The sequence below is a fragment of the Rhineura floridana genome, chromosome 8 (assembly GCF_030035675.1).
Source record: "Rhineura floridana isolate rRhiFlo1 chromosome 8, rRhiFlo1.hap2, whole genome shotgun sequence".
Taxonomy (NCBI): Eukaryota; Metazoa; Chordata; class Lepidosauria; order Squamata; family Rhineuridae; genus Rhineura; species Rhineura floridana.
Window position 1 is genome coordinate 128,911,708 of NC_084487.1, and position 25,862 is coordinate 128,937,569.

Sequence of the window (25,862 nt, forward strand, 5' to 3'; positions counted from 1 at the left end):
GATCACTGTGCTCTGCAGGTGAGGGCCTCCTGCGGATGCCGTCTTATCAGGAGGTTCGTTCTCCACAATATAGGAAACGGACTTTTAGTGTGACGGCACCTACCCTGTGGAATTCCCTCCCTTTGAATATTAGGCAGGTGCCATCTCTGCTATCTTTTTGGCGCCTTTTGAAGACTTTCCTCTTTCGACAAGCCTTTTAGGTTGAGACCTATCCCAGTCTGCGTCTGTATTAGAATTGCTTCATATGTTTTTTAATAATGTTTTTAACCCTTTTTAAAAGTTTTTTTAAATGTTTTTAATGCTGTTTTGTTTTCAAGTAATGACAACAGAAGATTTATGTAACTTTACAGTTAACAATGAGGACGTTGAACTTGTCAAGGATTATCAATACCTTGGCACAGTTATTAACCAAAATGGAGCCAATAGTCAAGAAATCAGAAGAAGGCTAGGACTGGGGAGGGCTGCTATGAGAGAACTAGAAAAGGTCCTCAAATGCAAGGATGTATCACTGAACACTAAAGTCAGGATCATTCAGACCATGGTATTTCCGATCTCTATGTATGGATGTGAAAGTTGGACAATGAAAAAAGCAGATAAGAGAAAAATCAACTGATAAGTTGATAGTTGTAAGTTGATAAGTTGTAGTTGACTTGGAGGCACATAACAACAACAAAAGATCTATTTTTATGATGTTTTAAAGTGTTTTTAGTGCTTTGTTTGCTGCCCTGGGCTCCTGCTGGGAGGAAGGGCGGGATACAAATTAAATAATAAATAAATAAATAATGAAGCTTAAGCCTTAAGCAAATAAGAAGGGTTTGGAGACAGATTATTGTTTCTAACAGAGTTCGTTTGTCCTTCATTTATTAAAGAGGACTTCAAGATGGCTCAAAGAGCCAGGATCACTTACAAAAGCATTTTTTAAGGGAGTATTGCCAGCCTTCTGAAAGTCATACCTGAGCTTACCTGGGGAACTTCTCTGGAAGGAAGTTTTACCACACAGATGGAATTTATGATATAAGCATTCTTGTCCTTGGTGTATGCACAATTTCTTTTGTTTCACTATTATTTCAGGCCGAACAGATTTGATAGGCTTTTGAAGTACTACAGAAACCAGACAATAGTGAGATGAGTATAAACAACATTGGCAGTAATACTTCTCTTATATGGCCTTCAACACACACACAAAATCTATTAGCAGTCTATGGTCTGTCGAATATATAAAGCATAATTTGCTCCACTAATCATGGCATGCTATGCTTCTATTTTTCAGCCTCTTATGACTGTATCTTTTAAGATGTCACCCTTTGTTATTTTTAATACAGAAGAAATGTGTTTCTCCTTATATTTGTCCCTCTTCCCTTGCATTATCAGATATGAGTAGAACATTGCACAATGATTAGAGTACCCTTTTTCTAGCACAGTTGTCTTCCTCTCTGTACAGCAGGACAGTGGTTGTAAAAACTAAATTGCCTGGGTAATCCAAATCTTATGTCAAGAAAATGTGTTCTGCAAATTATAAATTAAACAAATTATTTTGCATGGTTTATTTTACAGTTCTTACTGTTTTGCCTAATTTATTCTGCTTTTGCAACTCATGGGAGGAGCAAGAAGGACAATTCAGCTCTGACCCCTGGAACTCTTATTCAGCATTTCCTTTCTTTTTTTTTTATTTTACAATAATTTTTATTCAAATTTTCATAAAACATAGAAAACAAAATCATAAAACATTCAAAGACAAAAAACAAAACAAAACAAAAATGATTAAACAAAAAAAAATAAAATGTTGACTTCCCATTTGTCACATATCAAATCAGTTATAGATCTACAATATATAACAATCCTGTCTCTTAAATCATATTATAAAATCACTTTCCTCCAGTAGTTATCTTAATTAATCATCAAATCTCATAAACATTACTTTATTTTTTCCACAAGAAGTCAAAGAGAGGTTTCAATTCTTTAAGAAATATATCTATCAATTTTTCTCCAAATAAACATGTCAATTAATCCATCTCGTTAATAATTATAATAATCTTATTGTCATAACCATAGTCCAAATAAACATTTCGATTAATCCATCTCATCAGAATCTGTTAGGTCCAATAATTTCAATAGCCATTATTCCATTATCCCTATTAGTTCCATCTTCCATCTTCAATAGTCCTGTTAAGTCCAATAATTTCAGTGTCCAATCTTCCATTATCAGTATTCCATAATAATCTTACTGTTGTAGCCATAGTCATATAATAAGAGTCTGATGGGAATTTCCTCTATCCCAAATATTTTCTTGCCATCCATTCTGAATAAGTTGCTGAAATACTGTTGTAAAGTCATATCTGTGTTCTTCTTTTTTACAAAATGCACTGGCTCATCTCTTAAGAGTTTTTCCATTGTCACATGGCTGCAGTTAATTCCATAGATTTTCTCTATATCAAGCTCCATCACATCATTCCAGTCCAGAAGATTATCCAAGCCATTGATAACTTTATCTCTAATATCTTCATTAATTTCTTCAGAGATAACGTTAAATTCCAAACAGTAGATTTTATTTCTAAAATCCATAAACTCCAGATCTTTTTCCAATTCCACATTTGTTCCAATCTCCAAGGCTTGTATCTTCCCTTTATTTTTTCTTTTCTCATCTCTGATCTCATTCTCCTCTCTCACAGGATCCCCTATTTCTTTAAGGTCCTGCGTCATTTTGCTCAGTTCAATTTTCAGCTCCTTACTACCCTGTCGCAGGGTTTGTTTCGTTATCTCAATCTCATCCATTATTTTCTGAAACATAGTTACTTCCAGATTCTCAGCCACTTTCTTGATTGCCATTTTTAAAACCACAAAAACAAAACAAAACAAAAATAAAGAAGAACCACTTCTTATTTCAGCAACAATTGGGTTAATATTCCAGGCTTGATGACATCACAGTATAAACAGAGCAACCTGCCTTATCTCTCTATGTTCAAGAATGCAAAACAAATTTAGTTCCCAGCATCAAAACAGTTAGTGGCGTCGTGAAGAAGCAGATTCGTCAAAATAAAATAGACCAAAAAGAGAATAGTCCCAGACAATATAATATTCCTCGGAATAGAAATCAGGAATAGAAATCCCTCTTCTGTTTATTATCTTTAGAATGCACTTCCAGGACAGCTTTTTGCGACAGAAACAGAGATAAGCTGTTAATTTCGTGAATAACAGAGAAGAGCTATATCTCACCCAGAAGTTGTCCAAAGCCGATCAATCTGACAAATCTCCTTTTGCTGCAACAATTTAAACCAAGTAAAAAAAAAATAGAAAGAAGGGTGCTTGCCTGTTAGTCCGTTCTCTCTTTAAAGAAAAGATAAACGTATCGCTTAAACAGATAGAGCTTGTTATTCAGCATTTCCTCTGATATCTTTTCATTTATAAGGAGTAAAGTTGTTGTTTTTAATGAAAGGTGAGATTTCTCAGGGAACTCCATTCAGTCATCAGAGTACTTTGTGCCTTTTGTGTACTTCTGCAGAATAATGGTATTCTGCATGGCCAGAATCCTGGCTATTATTCCTGCAGCTAGTCTACTTCCCTTTCCATTCTTCACCTGCAGATTTGGCAGGGTAGGGGCATGTGGTTTACACATGCAGAGGACGGTGCAGACAATGACTCTGTGCTTAAGCCTTACTATGTGTTGCAATCATGTTCTCCTCAGCCTCCAGGCAGAAAAATTCTGCAACAGACAAGGAATCAGTTAGGAAGTGGGGTGGGGTGGCTTGGGCACCCATGGTGGGCAGGAAAGGGCTGCATGTTGGCTGTGGGTTGCTCACATGTGTATTACTGCCTTTAACTTATGACTTTCAGGGCTAGAGTATAGCACTCTTTGAGCTGGATAAGCCTTTTATAGATTTGCAGTGCAATCCTCTGCATGTATACTTGGAAGTGAGAGCCATTGAGTTAAATGAAATTTACTCCAAAGTAAGTGTGGAATCCTCTACCCAGTTACCTGGGTGTCAGACCCATTAAGCTCAGTGGGACTTGAGTAGAGTTATATAGGATTGTACTATGTGTTATTTCTACCGAATGGTAAATATTGATTTTTAGCAGCAGCAGCAAGAGTATGGTGTGTTGTTTTAAGAATGTTTGTTTGCATTGCTTGGGACAACCTGCACCTAGTCTGCTGCCTTCCAAGATTATTGTATTACAAAAATTAAATAGCTATGTGTTAATCTTTACCATTCAAATTCAGTTTGATGGAATACAGATATAGCTATGAAGACAGCCACCAGTTCACCTCATGTCTGTCTTACCTGTGTCATCTCTGGAATATTAAAGGTTCATTTGACCAGGCTATGATTCAGTGAATGAAATGTCTAATTCTTCCTTGCCAAAATAACTTAATGCTTCCTCAGCCTCCTCACCAAATAACTGAAATGCTGTTTCAGCTTTTCACTTACTGTTTTTGTTATACCGTGGAACTCTTTGTTTGCCTGATAAGCACTTCCCCACAGGAAATTTCCTATGACGGAAAATGCTGGGGAAACTTCCTGTCAGACAGGATGCTGGAGGGGGCAGATAATAGAAGCATTCTAAACCCCAGACCGCGGGAACTAAGGAGGGAGAAGGGGTGGTCAGAATAACTTGCTTCTTTCTTGGGTTGCGAGAGGAGAGGACAAAAACCAGCTAATCTAGGTGAGCATATAACAAGAGATTTTATGTTTGAAGCCAGCTGTTCTGAATTGTTTTTCAAGACATGCCTTCTTTCTTTTGAAAATGGCTTCAGTTGGCATAAGGTGTTTTCAGACATCCAGGCATTGCAGCCTAGTAGCCGGTTATGCAGAGCTCTCAGAGCACAACATTATATTTTATCAAATGGCAGAAGTTAACTTGGGTTCATCTTAATTCAGCCAAAGGGCAACATAGTTCCAAATGTGAACATCCTCCTGAGGCTTGCTATGGGATGGTTAACACAAAAGTCATAATCGAGATTCTACGTAGCTGGAAGCCATGTGTATGGTGGTAGCAGTTTTGACAGCTTCCATAACCATCCACACAGAACCCCCTTTCAGCTTTATCACAACATGGCCACCTACTCTTTCAAACTACATTTTCAGTCTTTACATTTGCAAAATAGGCATTGCCAGAGAGTGACCAAGCAGATTGAGTTGTGGAAATAATGAGAGGGGTCTGGGAGTGAATTCTTTGTGAATGACTGTGATAGTTGGCATAGTTGGGAAAATGCTGAGACTCTATACCACTACACTTGCAAGATTGCAAAGCAAGTTGGAAAAATAGAATTAGGAAAATAACATGGAATTATTTATTTATTTATTAGATTTATATCCCACCCTTCCTCCCAGTAGGAGCCCAGGGCGGCAAACAAAAGCACTAAAAACACTTCTAAAACTTCATATAAACAGACTTTAAAACATATTAAAACAAAATATCTTTAAAAACATTTTAAAAGCTTTAAAAGCATCTTTTGAAAAAAAGAAAGAAAGAAAGCATTAAAAACATATTTAAAAACAATTCCAACACAGATGCAGACTGGAATAAGGTCTCTACTTTTACTCATGCCCGATCAGCCTCACAGCATATCTTTCGCCACTTGTGCACTAGTCGTCATCCTGTCTGTTTCATTGCCCTTATCTAACTGGTATACCAAGGTGCAAACTGGGCTCCACAATGCCGGAGAGGATGCTCGGAGGCAACCGTATCAAGAGCCCAATACGTCTCGCTGTTCCACAGTGTGACAAGGGCTTCAACAGGGTCACCTGCTCTGTCTATTGGGAATTTTCCTAGGGCATTCAGAAATCCTGTGGATTCCATTAGTCTCTGGAGGCAGACCATCTAAAGCTGTCTACCACCCCTGCAGGCGGAGGATCGGAGCCCTGAGTCTAAACTTCACCAGGAAGTGGTCTGACCATAACAATGGGGTGACATCCACCACCATCCCATCTCCAGACCACCACTTCCTCCATCTGGAGCAAAACCCAAGTTGAGGGTGTGCTCTGCCTTATGTGTCGGCTTGGTGACAACTTGAGACAGCCCCATGGTCCTCATGGAGGCCATGAAGTCCCAAACTGGAACACTAGAGGCAGCATCAGCATGGACATTGAAATCACCCTGGACTATCATTCTGGGCTCCTCTAATACCATAGCTGAGATGGCCTCCACCAGCTCAGTCAGAAAAGCTGCCGGACAGCAGGGTGGACAGTACACCAGCAGCAGCAACCCAAATTTACTGTCTCTTTGGCCGGACACCAGGTGCAGGCCCTCACAGTCAGCTCTAAGACAGAGTGGTTTCCTGATGACAGAGATGGAAATTCTGTAGACCACAGCAAGTCCTCCATTAGCTGCCTATAGTGTAATTTAGCAAATGGAATCAAGAGCCAGTACTATTGAGAGCTGGTTTGGTGCAGGTTCACCAGAAGATTAAATGCCCAACAGCCAAGTCTTGAGTCTTTGAGCTGACCAAAATGCAATATCAGGAGCTCTGTGAACTCCTGGTGTCCTTTTATTTTTCTTCTTAAAAGTAGTCATGGGTGACCTTGAGTTAGACTGGTGCAGGAGGAAGAGTGTTAGCCTTTGCCCCACACTATTTTACTGATTTAAATTGCCCCCAAAGCTCTAATTAGCCACAGATGGCTAATACCAATACCCTCAGGAGCATACCACAAGATGAAGGATTTTAAAAAATCTCCCACACACCCCAACCTCATAGCCTCAAATACTATTCCCCTCCACTGACACAGATAGCTGTTTTTACCTTTTTTAAAAAAAATGTGAAAGACCCAATCAAGTCTCTCCTGATCTTATGTCTGTTGGGTCTTTTGCTCAGAAATGTGCCCACCATTCCCATGTTTTTTCTTTTCTTTTTCTGTTTATTAAATGAGGATGTATTAAACAGCTAAACGCATCTGTGATTCTCAAACCACTTGCACTGGCAGTAGCCCACTGTCTTCACACATTTAATTCCCAGGATTGTAGTGCTAAGAACTTTCAAAAAGTTTTTCCTAAACTTTCCAAACAGAAGACATCTTGAAGAATCCAGTGTCTGAAAAACAGCAACACCATAAATGAATTCACTTGTCTCTAATGAACTAGAGTTATTATGGGGAAGAATAGTTTTTCACAAACTTATAATATTTCCAAAGTTCCGTAAAGCCACACTATTGAATTAACTGCTGAAACATAGTACATGAATGTTAGGGTTGGCATGCCCATCGATTGGTCAGATATTCTTTGAAGAATGCCCTTGCACAAGAGGTATCCTGACCTTTTATTGCATCTTGATGCCGTCTTATAGCAATGGCAGGAAAAGTAGAGCCCTTGGTCTCCCACCCTGCAAGAAGCATAGTCACACATGTATTCTAAGTCATGTCCTGAAGCTTCTCTACCGGCCTGCTATAACTGCAGGCATTTCTGAACAGACACACAAAAGTTGAGGAGCAAGTATGAAGCAAAAAAGTAGTCCTCGCTGTGAGAAACTGAAGCACTCTAAATTCCCTTCTTCTCTGGTACAGCCATAATGAGGAAACTGGAAGTTTTCGTTTCTGTTTGTAATTACTGCAGGCTGTGGATTTGTCTGAACCATAAACTGTGGCTAATTAAAGCCCATGGTTTGAAGTTGGCTTGTTTCAAAGTAACCATCATTAAAATAGTTTGTCAGGTTTGGACAAAATGACATGGTACAGTTAATTAAAATACCTCCCCCCCCCATACACACACATTTGTTCACTATTGTTCATGACCAATTTCTACATGAATGTGCAACAAGAGAACTACAAATGTGCTAAAAGAATTAAGCAACATTTTTAAAGTGCTGTGAGGCCCAAACACCCACCCAAAGCAGCAGCACCACCACCAAGGTAGCTTCTTGCCAATCAACTTTGACCATAACTCCTTTGAATCAGTGTCTGCTGGGGTGGCTAATTCTGCCACGTCATCAGATGTGCTTGATCAGAGACCTGATCAAGAGAGAAGACTTCCTGTTGCATCTCTGACCAAGTGCTGCTCTGGGTTTGGCTCCTTCCAGTCAGAAGGCATGCTAAGAAGAATGTCTCACATGGAAAAGGAGGAGATGGACTCCTCTGAAATCTTGCTACTCTTTAAAATTTCACCCTTTCCAGGTATAAGAATTCCTCTCATTTTAATTCAGAAAATAGTGTGCCTTGGTTATCAAAAGTTCAGGAAACTGTGTAATACACAGAGAACCTTTAGCACAAATCTAGCATAAACGGGCGAGAGAGTCTTCCTTGGGGCTTTTTAGCACCACCCATGACATTCCACAGAGGTAGTATGCTATTTTATTTATATGCTATGGCTTACATTGCTCTCATGTTTCCAGAGAAACAAGAGGTAACATGTATGTGAAATAACATGATAGCTAACAAATGAAAATGTGCTTTAATCATTAGCATCTGAGGGCAAAAAGAAGCAAAACTTGATGAGTTCCCAAAGATTAAAGGCATCTTATACTCTCAAACTGGGAATGATCTAGTATTTCAAATAACTCACCAAAGATATATAATGTCCTGTGAAACTACTGTGTGCTGTGATGGGGATACTACACATGCCAAACTTCTCACTGCTACACAATTTGGCCAACTGGTAACCTATGTGCCAAATCTGGTCTCTGCTAGTCCTTCAAAACTGAATCAAGGTCTGGCAAAAATGTACTCCTAAGAAAAAGAAAGATGTCTTTACGTTCTAAGAAGTACAGATAGTCTACTGTTTAATGCCACATCTCTCTGTTTTGTATTTTGTATGTAATGTGTGATTTGTTAAAGCATGGACTGTATGCCAGTGCTATACCTTAGGGCACAGTCTGTAACTGCCCTTGCTGCTAAATGGCACCAATGTTATTGTGGGGTGGTCAGTTTGTGTGGCAAAATACACTTGCAGCTTCCTCCCATCTTGCCAATGATCACTTCCAGGAGAACAGAGCCCACCAAGTATGCATGACTATCCAAGTTCTTAGATGTTAAAGGCACTCCTGAAGCTTCCAGCATAGAAGAGATTCATTGCTAAAGTGAGTGAAGACAATTGGAGCAAAATGGATCAAATGGTACTTTTTCACATTTTGAAGCATTCATATCTTTTTCTCCTTCTTAGTGAATGTCTTTACCATTTCCTCCTTTCTTTCTTTTTTCTTTTTGCTATCTCTTTCATTTCCCCATTCCTCTACTGTTTCTTCTTCTTTTTTCTGCTCTAACAGTGTGAGCAGGGAAGTCCTGCCATGAATTCACACTGTGGTCTTTGGGCAAGCTCAGCCTTTGCTGCCCATCTGCTCTATGGGGATAATCATACTTGGCTGCATATGTACTAAGAAGTCAATGGGACTTACTTTTGATTTGATTTATTACACTACTTCACACTAAAAAATCTCAAAGTGATTTACAATACATATAATGCGATAAACAATGTACAATGTCAGTACAGTTTTGAGTAAACATGGTTAGGATCACACTAACTATCCTCTCTCATTAACTGAAACTGGGAATGGGGGGGGGACGGTAAGCGCTACTTTGCAGGCATTTTTTTTCCCTTTTCTGTGTTTCAGTCTATTTGTTTTGCTTCAGTGCTGACAACAATTGTGGTCATAGTGCCTTTGTGGTCTGTTGCCAAAGTAGGTCCTCGGAATCCTCATACTGGGATAGGATTATTCCTGTTGATAGCATTAAACTGGCTACTGGACAAAAATAAATTGGACCGAGGCTATCCAAGCAAGCAACTCAAAATGGAATAAGTAGATCCAAATGTTATGTTCAGGTACAACTGATTTCTGGATCACAGTGTGGATCATTTTGGAGCTGTTAGGCTAAAAGCAATAGTGAGAGTATGTTCTTGAGTAATAAGCCCTATGCAGGTATTAAACCCCACACATTATTAGAATCCCACTTCTCTGTCCATAATGGATTCCCATAGCAGCTAATAACAATGCAACATTAATATTAAAATGACAACAAATAAACAAAAAGCAACATGCAAAAAGATCAAACCTAGATACTGGCAACAATAAAACTAAGTATGTATTCAGTTGCTGACAAGTCAAAAAGACCTCTGCAGAAGTAACATCTAAAACCAAGCAGTGATAGAGTCAAACATAACACCACCACCACCACCTGGATGAGAATTCCAGATTGCAGACACCTCCACAAAAAGGTTCTTCAGATGGCAAGGTGAGATGAAGCAGGGCCTCAGTGAGCAGATAGGTTCATACGGAGGAGACTATAATCTTGGGACCCTCCAGTGCTCTGTTTGTTTCACTAGCCAACAAGTCTGTATGTTCAGTCCCTTGGAGCTACTCCATCGAAGTATCTCCTGCTTACCTCCATCCACACAGTGGTTGAGTGGAGATCAAGCATCGGTCAACTCCCATTACTATTATTTATTTATTATTTTATTTATTGCACTTTTATACCGCCCCATAGCCGAAGCTCTCTGGGCAGTTTACAGCAATCAAAAACATTAAAACAAATATACAATTTAAAACACATATTTTAAAAACAATTTAAAACACAATTTTAAAATTTAAAACAATATAAAAACAATTTAAAACTCATACTAAAATGCCTGGGAAAAGAGGAAAGTCTTGACCTGGCGCCAAAAAGATAACAGTGTTGGCGCCAGGCGCACCTCGTCAGACACATCATTCCATAATTTGAGGGCCACCACTGAGAAGGCCCTCTCCCTTGTTGCCACCCTCCGAGCTTCCCTTGGAATAGGCACCCGGAGGAGGGCCTTTGATCTTGAACGTAGTGTACGGGTGGGTTCGTATCAGGAGAGGCATTCCATCAGGTATTGTGATCCCAAGCCGTGTAAGGCTTTATAGGTCAAAACCAGCACCTTGAATTGAGCTCAGAAACATACAGGCAGCCAATGCAAGCGGGCCAGAATCGGTTTTATATGTTCAGACCATCTGGTCCTTGTTACCAATCTGGCCGCTGCATTTTGCACAAGCTGCAGTTTCCGAACCATCTTCAAAGGCAGCCCCACATAGAGTGCATTGCAGTAATCTAATTTGGAGGTTACCAGAGCATGGACAGCTGAAGCCAGGTTATCCCTGTCCAAATAGGGACATAGTTGGGCCACCAACCGAAGTTGGTAGAAGGCAGTCCGTGCCACTGAGGCTACCTGAGCCTCAAGTGACAGAGATGGTTGTAGAAGAACCCCCAAGCTACGAACCTGCTCCTTCAGGGGGAGTGCAACTCCATCCAGAACAGGTTGGACATCCACCATTTGGTCAGAAGAACCACCCACTAGCAGCATCTCAGTCTTGTCTGGATTGAGCCTCAGTTTATTAGCCCTCATCCAGTCCATTGTCGCAGCCAGGCACCAGTTCAGCACATTGATAGCCTCACCTGAAGAAGATGAAAAGGAGAAATAGAGCTGCGTGTCATCAGCATACTGATGGCAACGCACTCCAAAGCTCCAGATGACCGCACCCAATGGTTTCATGTAGATGTTGAACAGCATGGGGGACAGAGCTGACCCTTGCGGAACCCCATACTGGAGAGTCCAGGGTGCCGAGTAATGTTCCCCAAGCACCACCTTCTGGAGGCGACCTGCCAAGTAGGAGTGGAACCACCGCAATGCAGTACCTCCTACTCCCAACTCAGCCAGTCTCCCCAGAAGGATACCATGGTCGATGGTATCGAAAGCCGCTGAGAGATCAAGGAGAATCAACAGAGTCACACTCCCCCTGTCTCTCTCCCGACAAAGGTCATCATACAGGGCGACCAAGGCTGTTTCTGTGCCAAAACCAGGGCTGAAACCCGACTGAAATGGATCCAGATAATTCAGTCTCATCCAAGAGTGTCTGGAGCTGGCCTGCAACCACTCATTTCAGGACCTTGCCCTGGAATGTAACATTTGCTACCAGCCTATAGTTACTAAGATTTTCTGGGTCCAGGGAGGGTCTCTTCAGGAGTGGTCTCACTACTGCCTCTTTCAGGCAGCCCGGGACCACCCCCTCTCGCAGAGAGGCATTAATCACTTCCCTGGCCCAGCCGGCTGTTCCATCCCTGCTAGCTTTTATTAGCCAAGAAGGGCAAGGATCCAGCACAGAAGTGGTTGCACGAACCTGTCCAAGCACCTTGTCAACATCCTCAAACTGCACCAACTGAATCTCATCCAAGTTATCGGGACAAGGCTGTGCTCTGGATACCTTGCTTGATTCACCTGCTATAACACTGGAGTCTAAGTCCTGGCAGATGCTAAAGATTTTATCCTGGAATTGCCTAGCAAATTCATTACAGCGGGCCTCAGATGGTTCTATCATGTCCCTGGGGCCAGACTGTAATAGCCCCTGGACAGTTCTGAAGAGATCCGCTGGGCGGCAAATTGATGATTTGATAGTGGCAGCAAAATATTGTTTTTTTGCTGCCCTTACTGCCCCTAAATACAGCTTACCATAGGCACTTACCAGTGTATAATTGCATTCACTAGGAGTTTGCCTCCATCTGCACTCAAGCCGTCTCCCATATTGTTTCATCACTCTCAGCTCTGGGGTATACCATGGAGCCGTACGAGCTCTACACAGGAGAGGGCGCTCAGGAGCAATCATGTCAACCGCCCGGGTCATTTCTGTATTCCACAGTTCAACTAGGGTTTCGACAGCCAGCCCTATCAGCCAGAAAACTCCCCAGAGCCCTTTGGAAACCATCTGGATCCATTAGTCTCTGGGGGCGGACCAACTTAATAGGTCCCCCACCCTTGCAGAGGGGAAAAGCCGCTGTAAGTCTAAACTTCAGCAAGCAGTGATCTGTCCATGACAGAGGGACTGATGTAAGGCCCCCCACATTCAGATCACCAACTCCATGTCCAGATGCAAAAACCAAATCTAGAGTATGCCCTGCTACATGTGTTGGGCCAATGGCATATTGGGACAGTCCCATGGTTGTCATGGAGACCATGAAATCCTGAGCTGCCCCGGATAAGGTAGCCTTGGCATGGATGTTGACATCCCGCAGAACCAACAGTCTGAGGGATCTCAACAGTACACCCAAGACCACCTCCATCAGCTCAGCTAGGGAGTCTGTTGGGCATCGGGGTGGGCGGTACAGTAACAGAATCCACAGTCTGTCCCGCTGACCCAACATAAGGTGCAAACACTCCAGACCAGTAGTCACATGGATAGGGTGCCTGCAGAGGAAGATGGAGCTCCTATAGACCACAGCAACCCCCCCGTCCCTGACTCTCAGGTCTACCCTGATGCTGGACCAGGTACCCTGGTGGACATAGCTGGGAGAGATTGACTCCCCCCTGCTCACCCACCCAGGTCTCGGTTATGCATGCCAGATTGGCTGCCTCATCCACAATTAAATTGTGAATGAGGGAGATCTTATTATGCACCGATCTGGCGTTTAGGAGCAGCATCCAGAGGTCTGAGAGCTGGCTGATAGGGCAACCAACAAACCTGTGAGTGTGGGGAGGACCGGAACAAGGCACTGCCAGGGCTGCGTTCCCCTTACCTGGCAAGTCCTCCTCACAACGCCATATCTCCCTCTACCCATCACTACACTAATTGGGGCCCCCTCAAATCTCCCCACTTGGCTCTGAGTCCTCTCTCCCAGGCACATGACTGAAGACCCAGAAAAAGGCAGACAAAGCAGGAGCCACCTCAGTACTAAAAATACTCTGCCTCTTAGTAGTGGAGGGAAGGCTCCCGATGCTAGCATCTCCTTTATAGTGTGCTTGGGGTTTATTGTGGGTTCCCTTGTCCTCCAAAAAATGGGTTGGTGAAAAATGAGGTTAGTTGTGCACCCTCCACCCTTGTAATTATCTCCATGATTAAAATAATGTATTGCTGAGAAACACAATTTCTGGGGCCATAATAAACAAGTTGTATTGCACAGAACTTGAGGGGAAAATGCACACAGCTCCCTGTAGGATATATATGAAAAGGAGGGCCCAGAGGAACACCTGGATCTCATAAAGTACATTGACTGCTTGTCCTGTATGAGTGTGGCTTCTTGAAGTAATGTGGCTTGACTGTTCCAGTCTCAAGAGATGCACAGGTACATAATGCTGGCAGAAGGCGTAGCACAGTTAATAGAGTGTTGACTATGACCTGGGAGACCCGGGTTCGAATCCCCACCTAGCCCTGAAGCTCACTGGGTGACCTTGGGCCAGTCACTGCCTCTCAGCCTCAGAGGAAGGCAATGGTAACCCCCCTCTGAATACTGCTTACTATGAAAAACCTATTCATAGGGTCGCCATAAGTGGGGGTCAACTTGAAGGCACTCCATTTCTATTTCATCAGTTTTTTAAAAACAATTGATGGGGGGAAAACACTTGTGTTCTCATAAGTCTGTCAAAGGAAGTATGGTCAGTGCTTAATTTCTAAAAATAGAAGAACTGGGATTCTGACCTGCCTTATTCCCTAGAATGCAGCTGCACTCCTCAATTTTAAAAATGAAGGGATAGGATGCACTTGCTCAGTGGCTGGGAAAGGGACACCATGCATATGCATGGGTAAGACAGTGGCCAAAGATGGGAGGACTGGAGTTAAATGAGTGTGGTTACAAAGGAACAAGGGCTACAAGACCACCACCAGTAGTAAGTGTAAGAGATTTATTTATTCAGCCATTACACAAGCAAGACAATGACCTAAAATAAGACTTTATACCATCTATGAAAGGCAGGAGAGAACACCCAAAGTCTGATAACTAGAAATAAGTTTTAAAAATTTGTTGGAGGAGAACTAGAGCTGGATTAAGCCTATCCATGGGCCCAGCACCAACAAGATTTCCCCCTACCCCCATCCTGTTGGAGGCAGCTGTTTACTACCCAAATACAAGTCACATGATTATCTGCTCTCCTTACGTGCAGTCACAGCATAACATGACTTGGATTGCATGAACCTAATTGAACTCCTTCCCTGAGACTGCAGATAGATGACTAGCAGAAGTCATCTTACAATAAATTATTTCTCAGTCATAACACACACCCCTCTGGACTTGATGCTTATGAGGAAGATTCTGCCTTGATTTCCCCTGTCCCTGTTTTAAATGTGTTTGGCACAATCCTGTGCAGCCTCCGTTAAAATGATTTACTGAGTGACTGAAAATATTAATCTGTAACAACCTTTGCTCTATCTGATAATTAGATGTCTCTCTTGTGCCTGGTGATTTTTGTCTTCTGAAGCTGAAAAACGGAAGAGTTGGTTCAGTCAAAGAAGTAACTGTACCTATTCTGCTTTTGAGCATTTTAGTTTGATAATGGCTGCTCTCAGTATACTAAGAATAGTGAATAAATGCTGCTCGTGATGCTTAAAGCTTTTGCTCAAAATATTTCTCTTTGGGGCTTATAAACATGTAATAACTGCTCCACGCTGCTTTACGTTGGATTTGTTTTTACTGCAGAAAGCTCAGAGGTGGAACATTTGTAAAAGAGCCTGGATTCAGTCCCCAGCATCTCTGGTTAAAAGGTCCTCTGGTAGTAGGTGATAAGAATGAACCTATAGAACAGGAGTGGGAAACCTGTGGCCCTCCAGGTGTTATTGAATTTCAACTCCCATCAGCCCCAGCTACCATGGACAACATCAGAGTTGATGGTCCAACAGCATCTGGAGAGCCACAAGTTAGCCACTGCTGCTTCTTAAATTACTGGGCTAGATGGACCAATAATCTGATTTTGTATAAATCTTATATAGATGTATTAAATTGGGGTGGTGGTGTTTTAATTCTTTTACTCCTTGAATATGTTTGTTCTTAGAGCACTGCTTAGAATAGTCAGATTATAATCTGGAGATCACGCGTCTCTTCCATTTTAATAAATGTATATTTTATTGTGATTTATCACTTTTGAGATCATTTTAGGAGTAAATTCGAAAACCTATAGTGCTCCTAAGAATGAAAACAAGACATAGCTAACATGAAATTCATTGCCACTAGATTTGGCAATGGCCACTGGCTGTAAAGGGTGAGACAAATTCATTCAAAAAGAGAAGTCTGTCAGTCTCAATTACCCATAACAGTTAAGCAGAATCTCCATGTATAGAGACAGTATCACTCTCAACATCAGATGCTTGGGAACAAACTGGGATGGCAAATGGGATATACAGTCCCAAAATCCAGCTGTACTTGGACTGTGAGATGATAGCCTATTGGTGAGAACTCACATGATGGTTTTGTGTGGAAGAGCATTTGTTCACTTCACAATTAGTTTGACTTTATAGCTTGTTGTGTTGCTTCATGAAGCAACACAAAGTGAAAGTGAAAGCGTGCTTTTCAGCAACATAGTATATAAGATTAAAGCCAAAGTTAACATTAGGAAATCATAGAGTTGGAGGTTGGGAACTTACAGAAGACTACTCCTTCCTCCCACCCCATCCTGCCTTACCAGTAATAGTGTAGTTGTTCTAATTGTAAGGGACGTATTCCACATTTTCACAGTGTTGATAACTAGTCCCTGGATCGGTTCAGCAGCTCTATCAGCTAGCTAATTCCTGCAAATACCTGCTTGTGGTTGCTTCTGTGAATGGAAACCACCACACACCAAACATGTGCCATTCACAGAAACAGCCATTCTGACTTCCTTGAGTACCCCTATCTAGAGTTACACTGCTCACACGAGTATAAATACCTAACACAGGCAGTTAATTTAGTTAGCCAGATCACAGAATCTTTGCACCTGTCTAGAATCTACTGTAAGAATCTTGGCCAGAATAAAAAGAGCTACTTCAGGCCAAAAATCTTGCATTATTTCAATTTGATTCATTTTTTTCTTTGAACAGTTGGATTGTCATGAGAGAGTGGTGCAGATGGAGAAAATGTTTAAGGAACACTAGTACAAAGCTTTCCCAGGTGTTCCTAGACATTCTCTGTTTTGTTTTGGTCTGATAATAATTTGGCCTGGAGAATGTGGACTCTAGATCACGAAACGTTTGTATGGGCTGTTGGTTTTGCTGCAATAAACTAATGAGATTTACTCCTCTGGAATTTGTCGCTGTTTTGTCCAGGATTATATCTTAACTCCATTAATATCAGAAAAGGGTGGGTTCCTTCCGCTGTAGTTAGTGGCACTTTTTAAAATGCCTAATTTCAGAATAATGAACATACTTTCCCTTTGTTCAGCAATTTAAATATGGGAGAGGTTTAAAAGGGACAGGGATTTTATTTCTTGTCTTCCAAACCTTTCCCCTCTCCTTTTCTTTAAATTGGTGGCATTGTCGGCTTTCATTTATTCACAGGCAATCACTACCCAGTGAACTAATTTAGAGTCCTGCTTGGTGATCAGCAAATGCAAGCCATATGTTATGTCAGCAGGTCGGGAGGGTTGATGGAACATGGGATTTTCAGTCTGGTTCCAGAAAGGGGCTGTCTCTCCTTCCAGGAAGCAGCACTTGGCTCTCCTTCTGGGGATTTGGAAGATTTATTTCCTCATAGCAAGGACTCTGAGACTGAACACTCTTCTGAAGTGTTTTTATCAGTGTGCTTTTCTCAGGTCTTCTAAATGGTGTCCATTTACATTTAAAAAAGAGAGACATTATTTATTGCTTATTTTATTTATTGTGACATCATTCGGGCCTACTGTATCCCTATGAGAAGCAACATGGCTAAAGTTTTAAGACATAAACTAAGTAAAATGTTCAGTTGGAAAAGGGAAATTGGTCCTAAGCAAGAAGGTAAGCCACTTCAGTTCTTGAAATTGAAGAAATTAAAAAATGCACAGTAGGAAAATTGAGTGAGGATGGTTAAGCAGTACTGACATAAGATTTATTAGTATTTGGGGAAGGATAAGCAGAACAAAGTCAGAACTTGGTGAATTGGGGGTGGAACCTGTAGTAATCTGATTGAATCTGAAGGGGAAGGGGAAGAGCTGTAGTAGAATCTTGGGGTGGAACTAATGCAGAGACCTGGAAGGTTAAGTCCATGGCTCAGTGCATCTGCAGAGGGTCCCAGGTTCATGATGGCCAATAAAATCTTCAGATGCCACACAGTGTGCTAGACCTGAAGGCTATGAATCACAAAAGACCACACAGAGAGGTGATGGGCTCTCCAATACTGTAGGCATTCAAGAAGCAGATGGACATCCACCTGTTGGGCATGCTTTAAGTTGGATTCCTGCAGGAGGTTGGACTCAGTGGCCTTATAGGCCCCTTCCAATTCTACCATTTTATGATTTTATGTATTAGCAACAGTTCCATTTTATTTTGCTAGCAACTCCTTAAGGTCAAGGCATTCTCTTGATTGGGAAGGGCAGGGGGTTGACTCATAATTTTGATGGTCTGTGGCTGGCAAAACAGCCCACTTTCCTTTATCCTGATCTTCTGTTCTGAAATGCCTCCTGCCCTTCCTTCTCGGGCTTTAATTTCAAAGCTGGTATGTTTTTGCCAGGATTGCATGGCTGGGCAGAGTCTTGATGCTGTAATTAGAGATGGATGCTTTTTTCTTTTTATGATGTGCAGAACTTGCCATGGGGGTATTCCAGTTTCATAGCTAGCTCTCCATTCTCCCACCCACTACTAATACATTCTCCCCACCCTCACTCAGAATATTCCAACCATTTTTTAGTGTTGTTGTTTTGATCCATCAGTTAACTTTCTTCCTTCACTCTGTGGAAATGCCCTGCAGCACTACAGGGGGAGTGAGAGAGAGAGTGAGTGGAGTGAGTGTGTGTAATTCTTGGAGGCACTGTTCTTCTTGATCTTGTCACCCCAGCCTCCTTTAACCATTCTCATTTAGCCCTCATCCCTTCCCCTTTTGGCCATGCCTCATTTTTAAAAAGAAATGGACATGGAGCAACAAAGAAAAGTACATCTGAACACACACAGAGTAGTCTCTGTTCCCCATTAGCATCCATCTTTTGAGGCAGATGATAGAGCTCTCATGCAGACACTGAGACCTGTTGGGAACAGGACTGTGCAATCCAGTTCCCCTGACAGCATTCTCAGCACACATCCCAATTTAAAAACAAAAAATAAAAATCTAAAGTTTATAGCTTATGTTGGTATTCCTGTACTGCCACTAAACTTTATGTCAGTACTCTGTACCTAATGGCCATTTGGTTATACCGGCACACTTCCACCATTGTGGTAGAGACTTTTTTTTTGTAGCATGAACTTAATAGGGCAACAAACATCCTACTACAGCAGAGTATTGCAGCTGATGAAATAGGCTACTGCAGTGCTTAATAGTGTAATCGAGTTCAAACAGAGTGTGACTCTGTTGATTCTCCTTGATCTCTCAGCTGCATTTGATACCATCAACCATGGTATCCTTCTGGGAAGACTCACGGAGTTGGGAGTTGGGGGTACTGCTTGGCAGTGGCTCCGCTCCTACTTGGTGGGTCGCCACCAGAAGGTAATGCTTGGGGAACATTGCTCGATACCCTGGACCCTCCATTGTGGAGTCCCGCAGGGATCGGTACTGTCCCCCATGCTTTTTAACATCTACATGAAGCCGCTGGGTGCGGTCATCAGGAGTTTTGGGGTGCGTTGTCATCAGTACGCTGATGACACGCAGCTCTATTTCTCCTTTTCATCTTCTTCAGGTGAGGCTGTTAACGTGCTAAACCGTAGCCTGGCCGCGATAATGGACTGGATAGGAGCTAACAGACTGAAGCTCAATCCAGACAAGACTGAGACGCTGTTGGTGAGTGCCTTCTCTGCCCAGATGGTGGATGTTCATCCTGTTCTTGATGGGGTTACACTCCCCTTGAAGGAACAGGTTCGTAGCTTGGGAGTTCTTTTCGATCCTTCCTTGTCTCTTGAGGCCCAGGTGGCCTCGGTGGCACGGAATGCTTTTTACCATCTTCGATTGGTAGCCCAGCTACGTCCCTATCTGGACAGTGATGACCTCGCCTCAGTTGTTCATGCTCTGGTAACTTCTAGATTGGACTACTGCAATGCGCTCTACGTTGGGCTGCCCTTGAAGACTGTTCGGAAACTACAGCTAGTCCAGAATGCGGCGGCCAGATTGCTTACGCGGACCAGAAGGTCTGCTCATATAACACCTGTTCTGGCCCGTCTGCACTGGCTTCCTATTTGTTTCCGGGCTAGATTCAAAGTGCTGGTTTTGACCTATAAAGCCCTACACGGCATGGGACCGCAATACCTGGTGGAACGCCTCTCCCAATATGAACCTACCCGTACACTGCGCTCAACATCTAAGGCCCTCCTCCGAGTGCCATTCCATTGAGAAGCTCAGAGGGTGGTGACTAAAACTAGGGCCTTTTCAGTGGTGCCCCCCGAACTGTGGAACAGTCTCCCCGATGAGGTGCGCCTGGCGCCGACGCTACTATCTTTTCGGCGCCAGGTGAAAACCTTTTTATACTCCCAGGCATTTTAAAGTGTATTTTAACAGTATTTCACTATTATCTTGTATTTTGGACGTTGTTTGGTTCTTTTATTGTTTGTTTGTTTTTGGTTCTTGATTTATTGTATTTATTGTACTTATACACTGTGCTTGTTTTATCTTTTATGTACACCGCCCAGAGAGCCTTCGGGCTTAGGGCAGTATATAAATTAAAATAAATAAATAAATAAATAAACCCCTGGAATCTCTACCCCTTTTCCTAGGTGTATGAGATGTGATGTGGATAAAGTTGGCAGAAATGCACTCTGTGCATTTTCAGAGGCACTCTATTACTTCACATTTTCCAGAGTTGACCCTGCAGTTCAAAACAGATTGTGGAGCTGAGTCCTAGTTACACATGACTCAGTTTAAGTGATAAAGCAATTCCTGGCTCTTAAAATGCAATTGTGTGTCTAGTCTTGCAGCTAAAAGCTAACATATTTATTTCCTGAAACTAAACTATTTAATCTTTTTAAAGAGCTGCAGAGATCCTTATCCTGAAAAAGGTGGTTGTGCCTCTTAAGTTAGGAGTTCAGATCTTGTGGTCTTTCGCCCAGAGAGGAATCGGGTGACACCCTGTTGCCAACCTGTTTTTTAAGAGTGCTTGTTGTCTCTTTTCTGCTGAGTTTTAATGACTTCATAAACCTACATTGCTATTGCCTGTTTTTCCCACTCATTGGCACCATCTTCTCCCATTTCTGATATTCACTGTCTCTTGCCTTTTTCACTCCCAACTTCCACTGAATAATCAATGTTAAGTTTGTACTGGCCCTAATTCCAGAATTTTCAGCTTTAAGAGCCTTGAAATGGCAAACCAGTGGTGGTTTTTGGACTTGATTTAACTTCAGCCCCGCACAACATAATTTGCTACTTAATACATCCTTCTGTGACACAGCTTAGCACGATTTCTGCTGCTTGGCACATATTCCCTGTTATGCAGTGCCCTACACGCACACGTGTGATTTATGTCTCCTTTAGAGAGGAACCTTGACTGGATTGAGGAACTGAGACAAAGAGTTAAGGAAGGAAGGATTTCGAATAGCATGATGTAACCAAGCATTTCTGCCAATCTCTGTGGCACACTCCAGATGTAATCAACTAAGCTGTGGAATATCATAATCTCCTAACCATGGTTAAGAGATCAGGAGTCCAGCAGGCTTAGCACACTCCTCTGCCTCCCTGCTCCCCCATCTGTCTCTAATAAATTTCCCCCTCCCTTCCCTTTTGGGCAGTAACCATGATAGAGTTGCAACCAGGATCAGAAATGGCTTTGCAAAATCAAAATTATGTTAACTGTGGTTAGTGTTAACATGGGTGAAAATGTATCACTGCACTATAGCTGATTCCAAAAAGGAAAGGGAAGCAGGAATTAGCATGTGAGAGAAGGGAGGGTACAATAGAAAGATAGCAATGTCTTGAATTGCATTGCATATGCCTAGTGGCAGTGTAGAGTCAGGGAATGCCTAGGGTGATGTGTCATCTGCACTGGAATGAAGGAAAATCTGTGCCGAGATCTTAGCAACTTATATAAATCAGCTGCTCTTGCTAGTTATCAGGAGGGCCAAGGAACTCTGCAGGGGTGGCACTGAACTTGGAAATACAGCAATCCCCCTGGCTCCTAAGATTTCACCAGGCAATGCTTTCTAGTCTCTTCTCAGTCATAACAGCTAGTAATCTGTTGTTTCTGTTATAAAAGCTGGGATTCCCAGCAAGGTGAATTCTGTGCCCACTTCTGTCTTTTGTTTGCTTGTTCCTACACTTGTATGGAATTGAAGAAGAACACAGCCATGGACTACCCTCTCTAGAGACATAGCTTGCTTTTATTTTATTTTCTCAATATATATATATTGGCCGAGAGCCAGTGTAGTGTAGTGGTTAGATTGTTGGACTATGACCTGGGAGACCAGGGTTCGAATCCCCACATAGCCATGAAGCACGCTGGGTGACCTTGGGCCAGTCACTGCCTCTCAGCCTCATTGGAAGGCAATGGTAAACCCCCTCTGAATACCGCTTACCCTGAAATCCCAATTCATAGGGTCGCCATAAGTTGGGATCGACTTGAAGGCAGTCCATTTCCATAGTGGCATTCGTTGCCATGGCGAAGCAAAATGGCAAGGACAGTGATAATGAAAAATGCTGGTTTTGTGATGAAAGAAAAGGGAACTTCATGCACGTCTGGTGGAAGTATTGGAAAACGAAAGGTATTGATGGATGGTAATCTTAGTTATAAATATAGTTTTGGAGTTGTGCTTGACTAGTAATCCATTGTTAGGATGATTAAATAATGTAAATGACTAGATGATACCAAAGACATTTCATATTCAGGTGTTGTATATATTAACAATAGCTAGGATTCTGTTTGCAAAGTCCTGGAAAGAAGAGAGTAAACTGAGAAAATAGAACTGCTCCTTTACAATTTAAAGAAAAGGAAAGGGTGAGAGTGAATTTGCCTCTGAGGACTTGCAGCCTCAGGAATGCATCCTCTGACCCTAATTCCACTGTAGGGGAGACCTGCTGTAAGTCCTTTGCTTGTGCAAAGCAGTTTCCAGCTGTAGAAGAAGGGGTACAGGGGCTAACCCAAAGAGCCTGGGTATAGTTATCCTAATCAGAGTAAGGAAGTGCATGCACAGAAGTAGACCTGTACCAGTGTAGCACTTGCTGGATGAGGAACCAGAAGATCTCTGTTGTGCATCTCATGCTTATCCAAGTGTGGATGTGAATTATTAACACTGCATTGATTTCAACGGGATGTGCATTTAGATTAGCATTCATATCCACATTTTTATGTGCATCCCATTGAAAGTAATTAGGTGCAGATAGACAGCATCTGTATTCTAGTTTATGCCTGTAGTTCCCAGTCTAGCAAGCTCTTCCACCTGCACATCTCAACTGGATCAAGATGAGGAAGTGAGTTGGAAGGTAGAATAACCTTGTCCATCTTGTTCTGCCCTTTTTGTGTGTGGGGGGGGGAGATCTGCATTGAATATTTAAAATCAAAATAATTCTGTATTTAATTTATAGTTAAAACAGGAGCTGTAACCCCCTCCAAGAAAAGTAAAAGCAAAATACCCAAACAGTAGGTCTACATTTCTTAGTTAATATACAGAAGGCCAAAAAGATTAAAAATGAAAAAAGGTTTAAAAGTTTAAGAGTCTTTCTCTATCCTCAGAAAAGGCACAAAAAGTGATACAGATGCACAACACAGTGCCTATATCAGGGATATGAGCAACCCCAGAATATTATACTCAGAATTTAGTGAGTTCCCTATGTGTCAGGATCTCCCTGGCATTTTTTTTTAAAACCTTTGTTTTTGTTTCAGTTTTTCAGCGTGTGATTATTCCATCATTTTTCTAGGTTTGCAGCCCATTTACTGGAGCAGGGATGATGTGTCCCAGTGGCTGAAATGGGCTGAAAAGGAGTTCTCATTAAGACCCATTGACAGCAACACATTTGAGATGAATGGCAAAGCTCTCTTGCTTCTGACCAAAGAGGATTTTCGATACAGGTCTCCACATTCAGGTGAGTAGTAGAGGGAAGTGGAGGGAAAGAGGGAAGAAAATTGACACTCTGGCCTGGCTTGCATGTAAAGCTAAGTCAAACCATGGCTAAGCATGAACGAGCAAGCTTGTGGATATTCAAAACAAAAATTACAGCTGCTTTGCTTCTCCCCTAGTTCTGCTAATGCAATGGAATCCAGAAATAAGCCATGGTTCAGCTTAGCACTATGCCTGAACCGGGTCTTGTGGTTCGTCTCCCCCAGACAAACTACAAGCAATAAGTCAAGGACAAACCTTGCCTTGGGCAGTGGTGGGGAACCTTTTTGGCTCCACTGGCTACATCTTTATCAGAACTGACCTTGCAGGCCAAATTTGACAGGTGGGCGTGACCACTACCTGTCACACGCATTACATCATTATGATATCATATGATTGACAGGCAGGCTATCCTGCCCACCTGTCAAAATCACTTGTGGGAGGTTTCCCAATCACCGGCAGCAAACGCTGGTTTCCTACTCTCGCTTCCACTGCCAGCAGCAGCACTGAGATGGGGGAACCCCTATCATTGCGCAGCCAGAAGAGAAAGAAAGTAGCCAGAACTTGCTGCTAGTGATTGGGAACACTGCTGGCTTCCTTTTCTCCCTTCCTGCACTGCCCAAAGGGAGAGAAGGGAAGGCTTTTCCAAGCCTCCCCCCTTCTCCCATTAAGGTCCCCACATCACGCACTTGAAGGAAAAGAGGGGACTTGCAGAGGCTTTTCCCTCCTCCTTTGTGCCCAGTGTCAGGGAGTTAATCAGGGATGGGGAGAGGCTTTCACAAAAGCTTTAAGACAAACCTCAATCTCCCATTTGAGCAAATGGGATTGCAGGAGCTGTCTTAAAGCCTTTGCAAAAGCATATTTGAAGTAACTTGCATACGTGTATGCATGAGCTGCTTCAAAGGATACTTTTGCGCAGGGCTTTAATTCCCGCTTAGCTGGTGATTAAACCCTGCTGCTTTCACTGCATGATCTTGTTCCCTGCTGGGAACAGGACTGTGCAGCCAAGGCAGGATTAAACCCTGTCTTCCTGCCCATCACTAGTGACATCAGCTGGTGGGCGGGTGGGCATGGTTGGGGGGAAATGGTATCGGGGACCAAATGAGACCCTATGAAGGGCTATGATTGGCCCAGAGGCTGCAGATTCTCCACTCCTGCCCTAGCACTTGTGGTTTGTCTGGAGTGAGATAAACCACAAGCCCAGATTTGCATGCAATGGATGTAATGCTAAACCAAGTCATGGCTTAGGTATGGGTGGCACAGCAGCACCAGGACCAGAGAAGGAGCGAAATGGTTGCACACTTTGAAGTGAGTACCCACACACTTGCTTATTCACACTTAACCAGGGTTTGGGTTAACATTATGTGTGAACTGGACTGGCATACAAAAGCCCTCTTTAGACATTTGTTTTGTGTCTGTTGAGACATAGGAACCACCGCTTTGGATAAGAATGAGGGGATGAAGTAATTTCTGACAGACTCCTATTTCTAGTTCACCATTGCTGAATGCTTTTTACACATTTCCATAATATCTACATCTCAGGATTAGTTGCTTGTTACACAGAGGTCTCCAAGCAACTTACAAATATTTAAAAATATAAGCATAAATACATTATAATACTGACACATTCATACAAAACACATGTAATTCATAAAAAATATACAAAACCATCATCACCAACCCATAACAGCTGAAGGTAGCTTTGGTAGCCACTAACAGCAAAAGTTTAATTATCGTAGTCCATCAAAAAGGGGGGGGGGAGGTAAGCACCAAAAAGATGACAAAGAACCTCATTGGGGAGAGCATTCCACAGATGGGAAGCCACAACTGAAGAGTCCCTCTCCCTTGTCACCTGCCTCCAAGCCTCCCTCAAAAAAAAAGAGTCTAGAGAAGGGCCTCAGATGAAGAACTAGGGGTCTAGGAATGTTCATATTGAGAGAGGCATTCCAAAAGATACTGGGGTCCTGAGCCATTAATAGTTATATAGCTCAAAACGAATACTTTGATTTGGGCTCAGAAATGTACAGCTGTAAAAGAATTGGTGTTAAATGATCTG

The 25,862-nt window shown here is 42.4% G+C and overlaps 1 protein-coding gene across 10 annotated transcripts in view; it reads left to right on the plus strand.

Moving 5' to 3' along the window:
* The window catches only part of ETV6 (ETS variant transcription factor 6), a 231,006-nt gene that overhangs the window by 164,936 nt on the left and 40,208 nt on the right, over positions 1-25,862 (plus strand). For 9 of the 10 annotated variants that reach the window (XM_061582481.1, XM_061582478.1, XM_061582479.1 and 6 more), the window contains one exon: positions 23,628-23,792. In XM_061582481.1, coding sequence (XP_061438465.1) covers positions 23,628-23,792 — 165 coding nt within the window. Of the gene's footprint in view, positions 1-22,408; positions 22,475-23,627; positions 23,793-25,862 lie in introns of those variants that run through there. The other variant, XM_061582487.1, reaches the window with a different exon arrangement.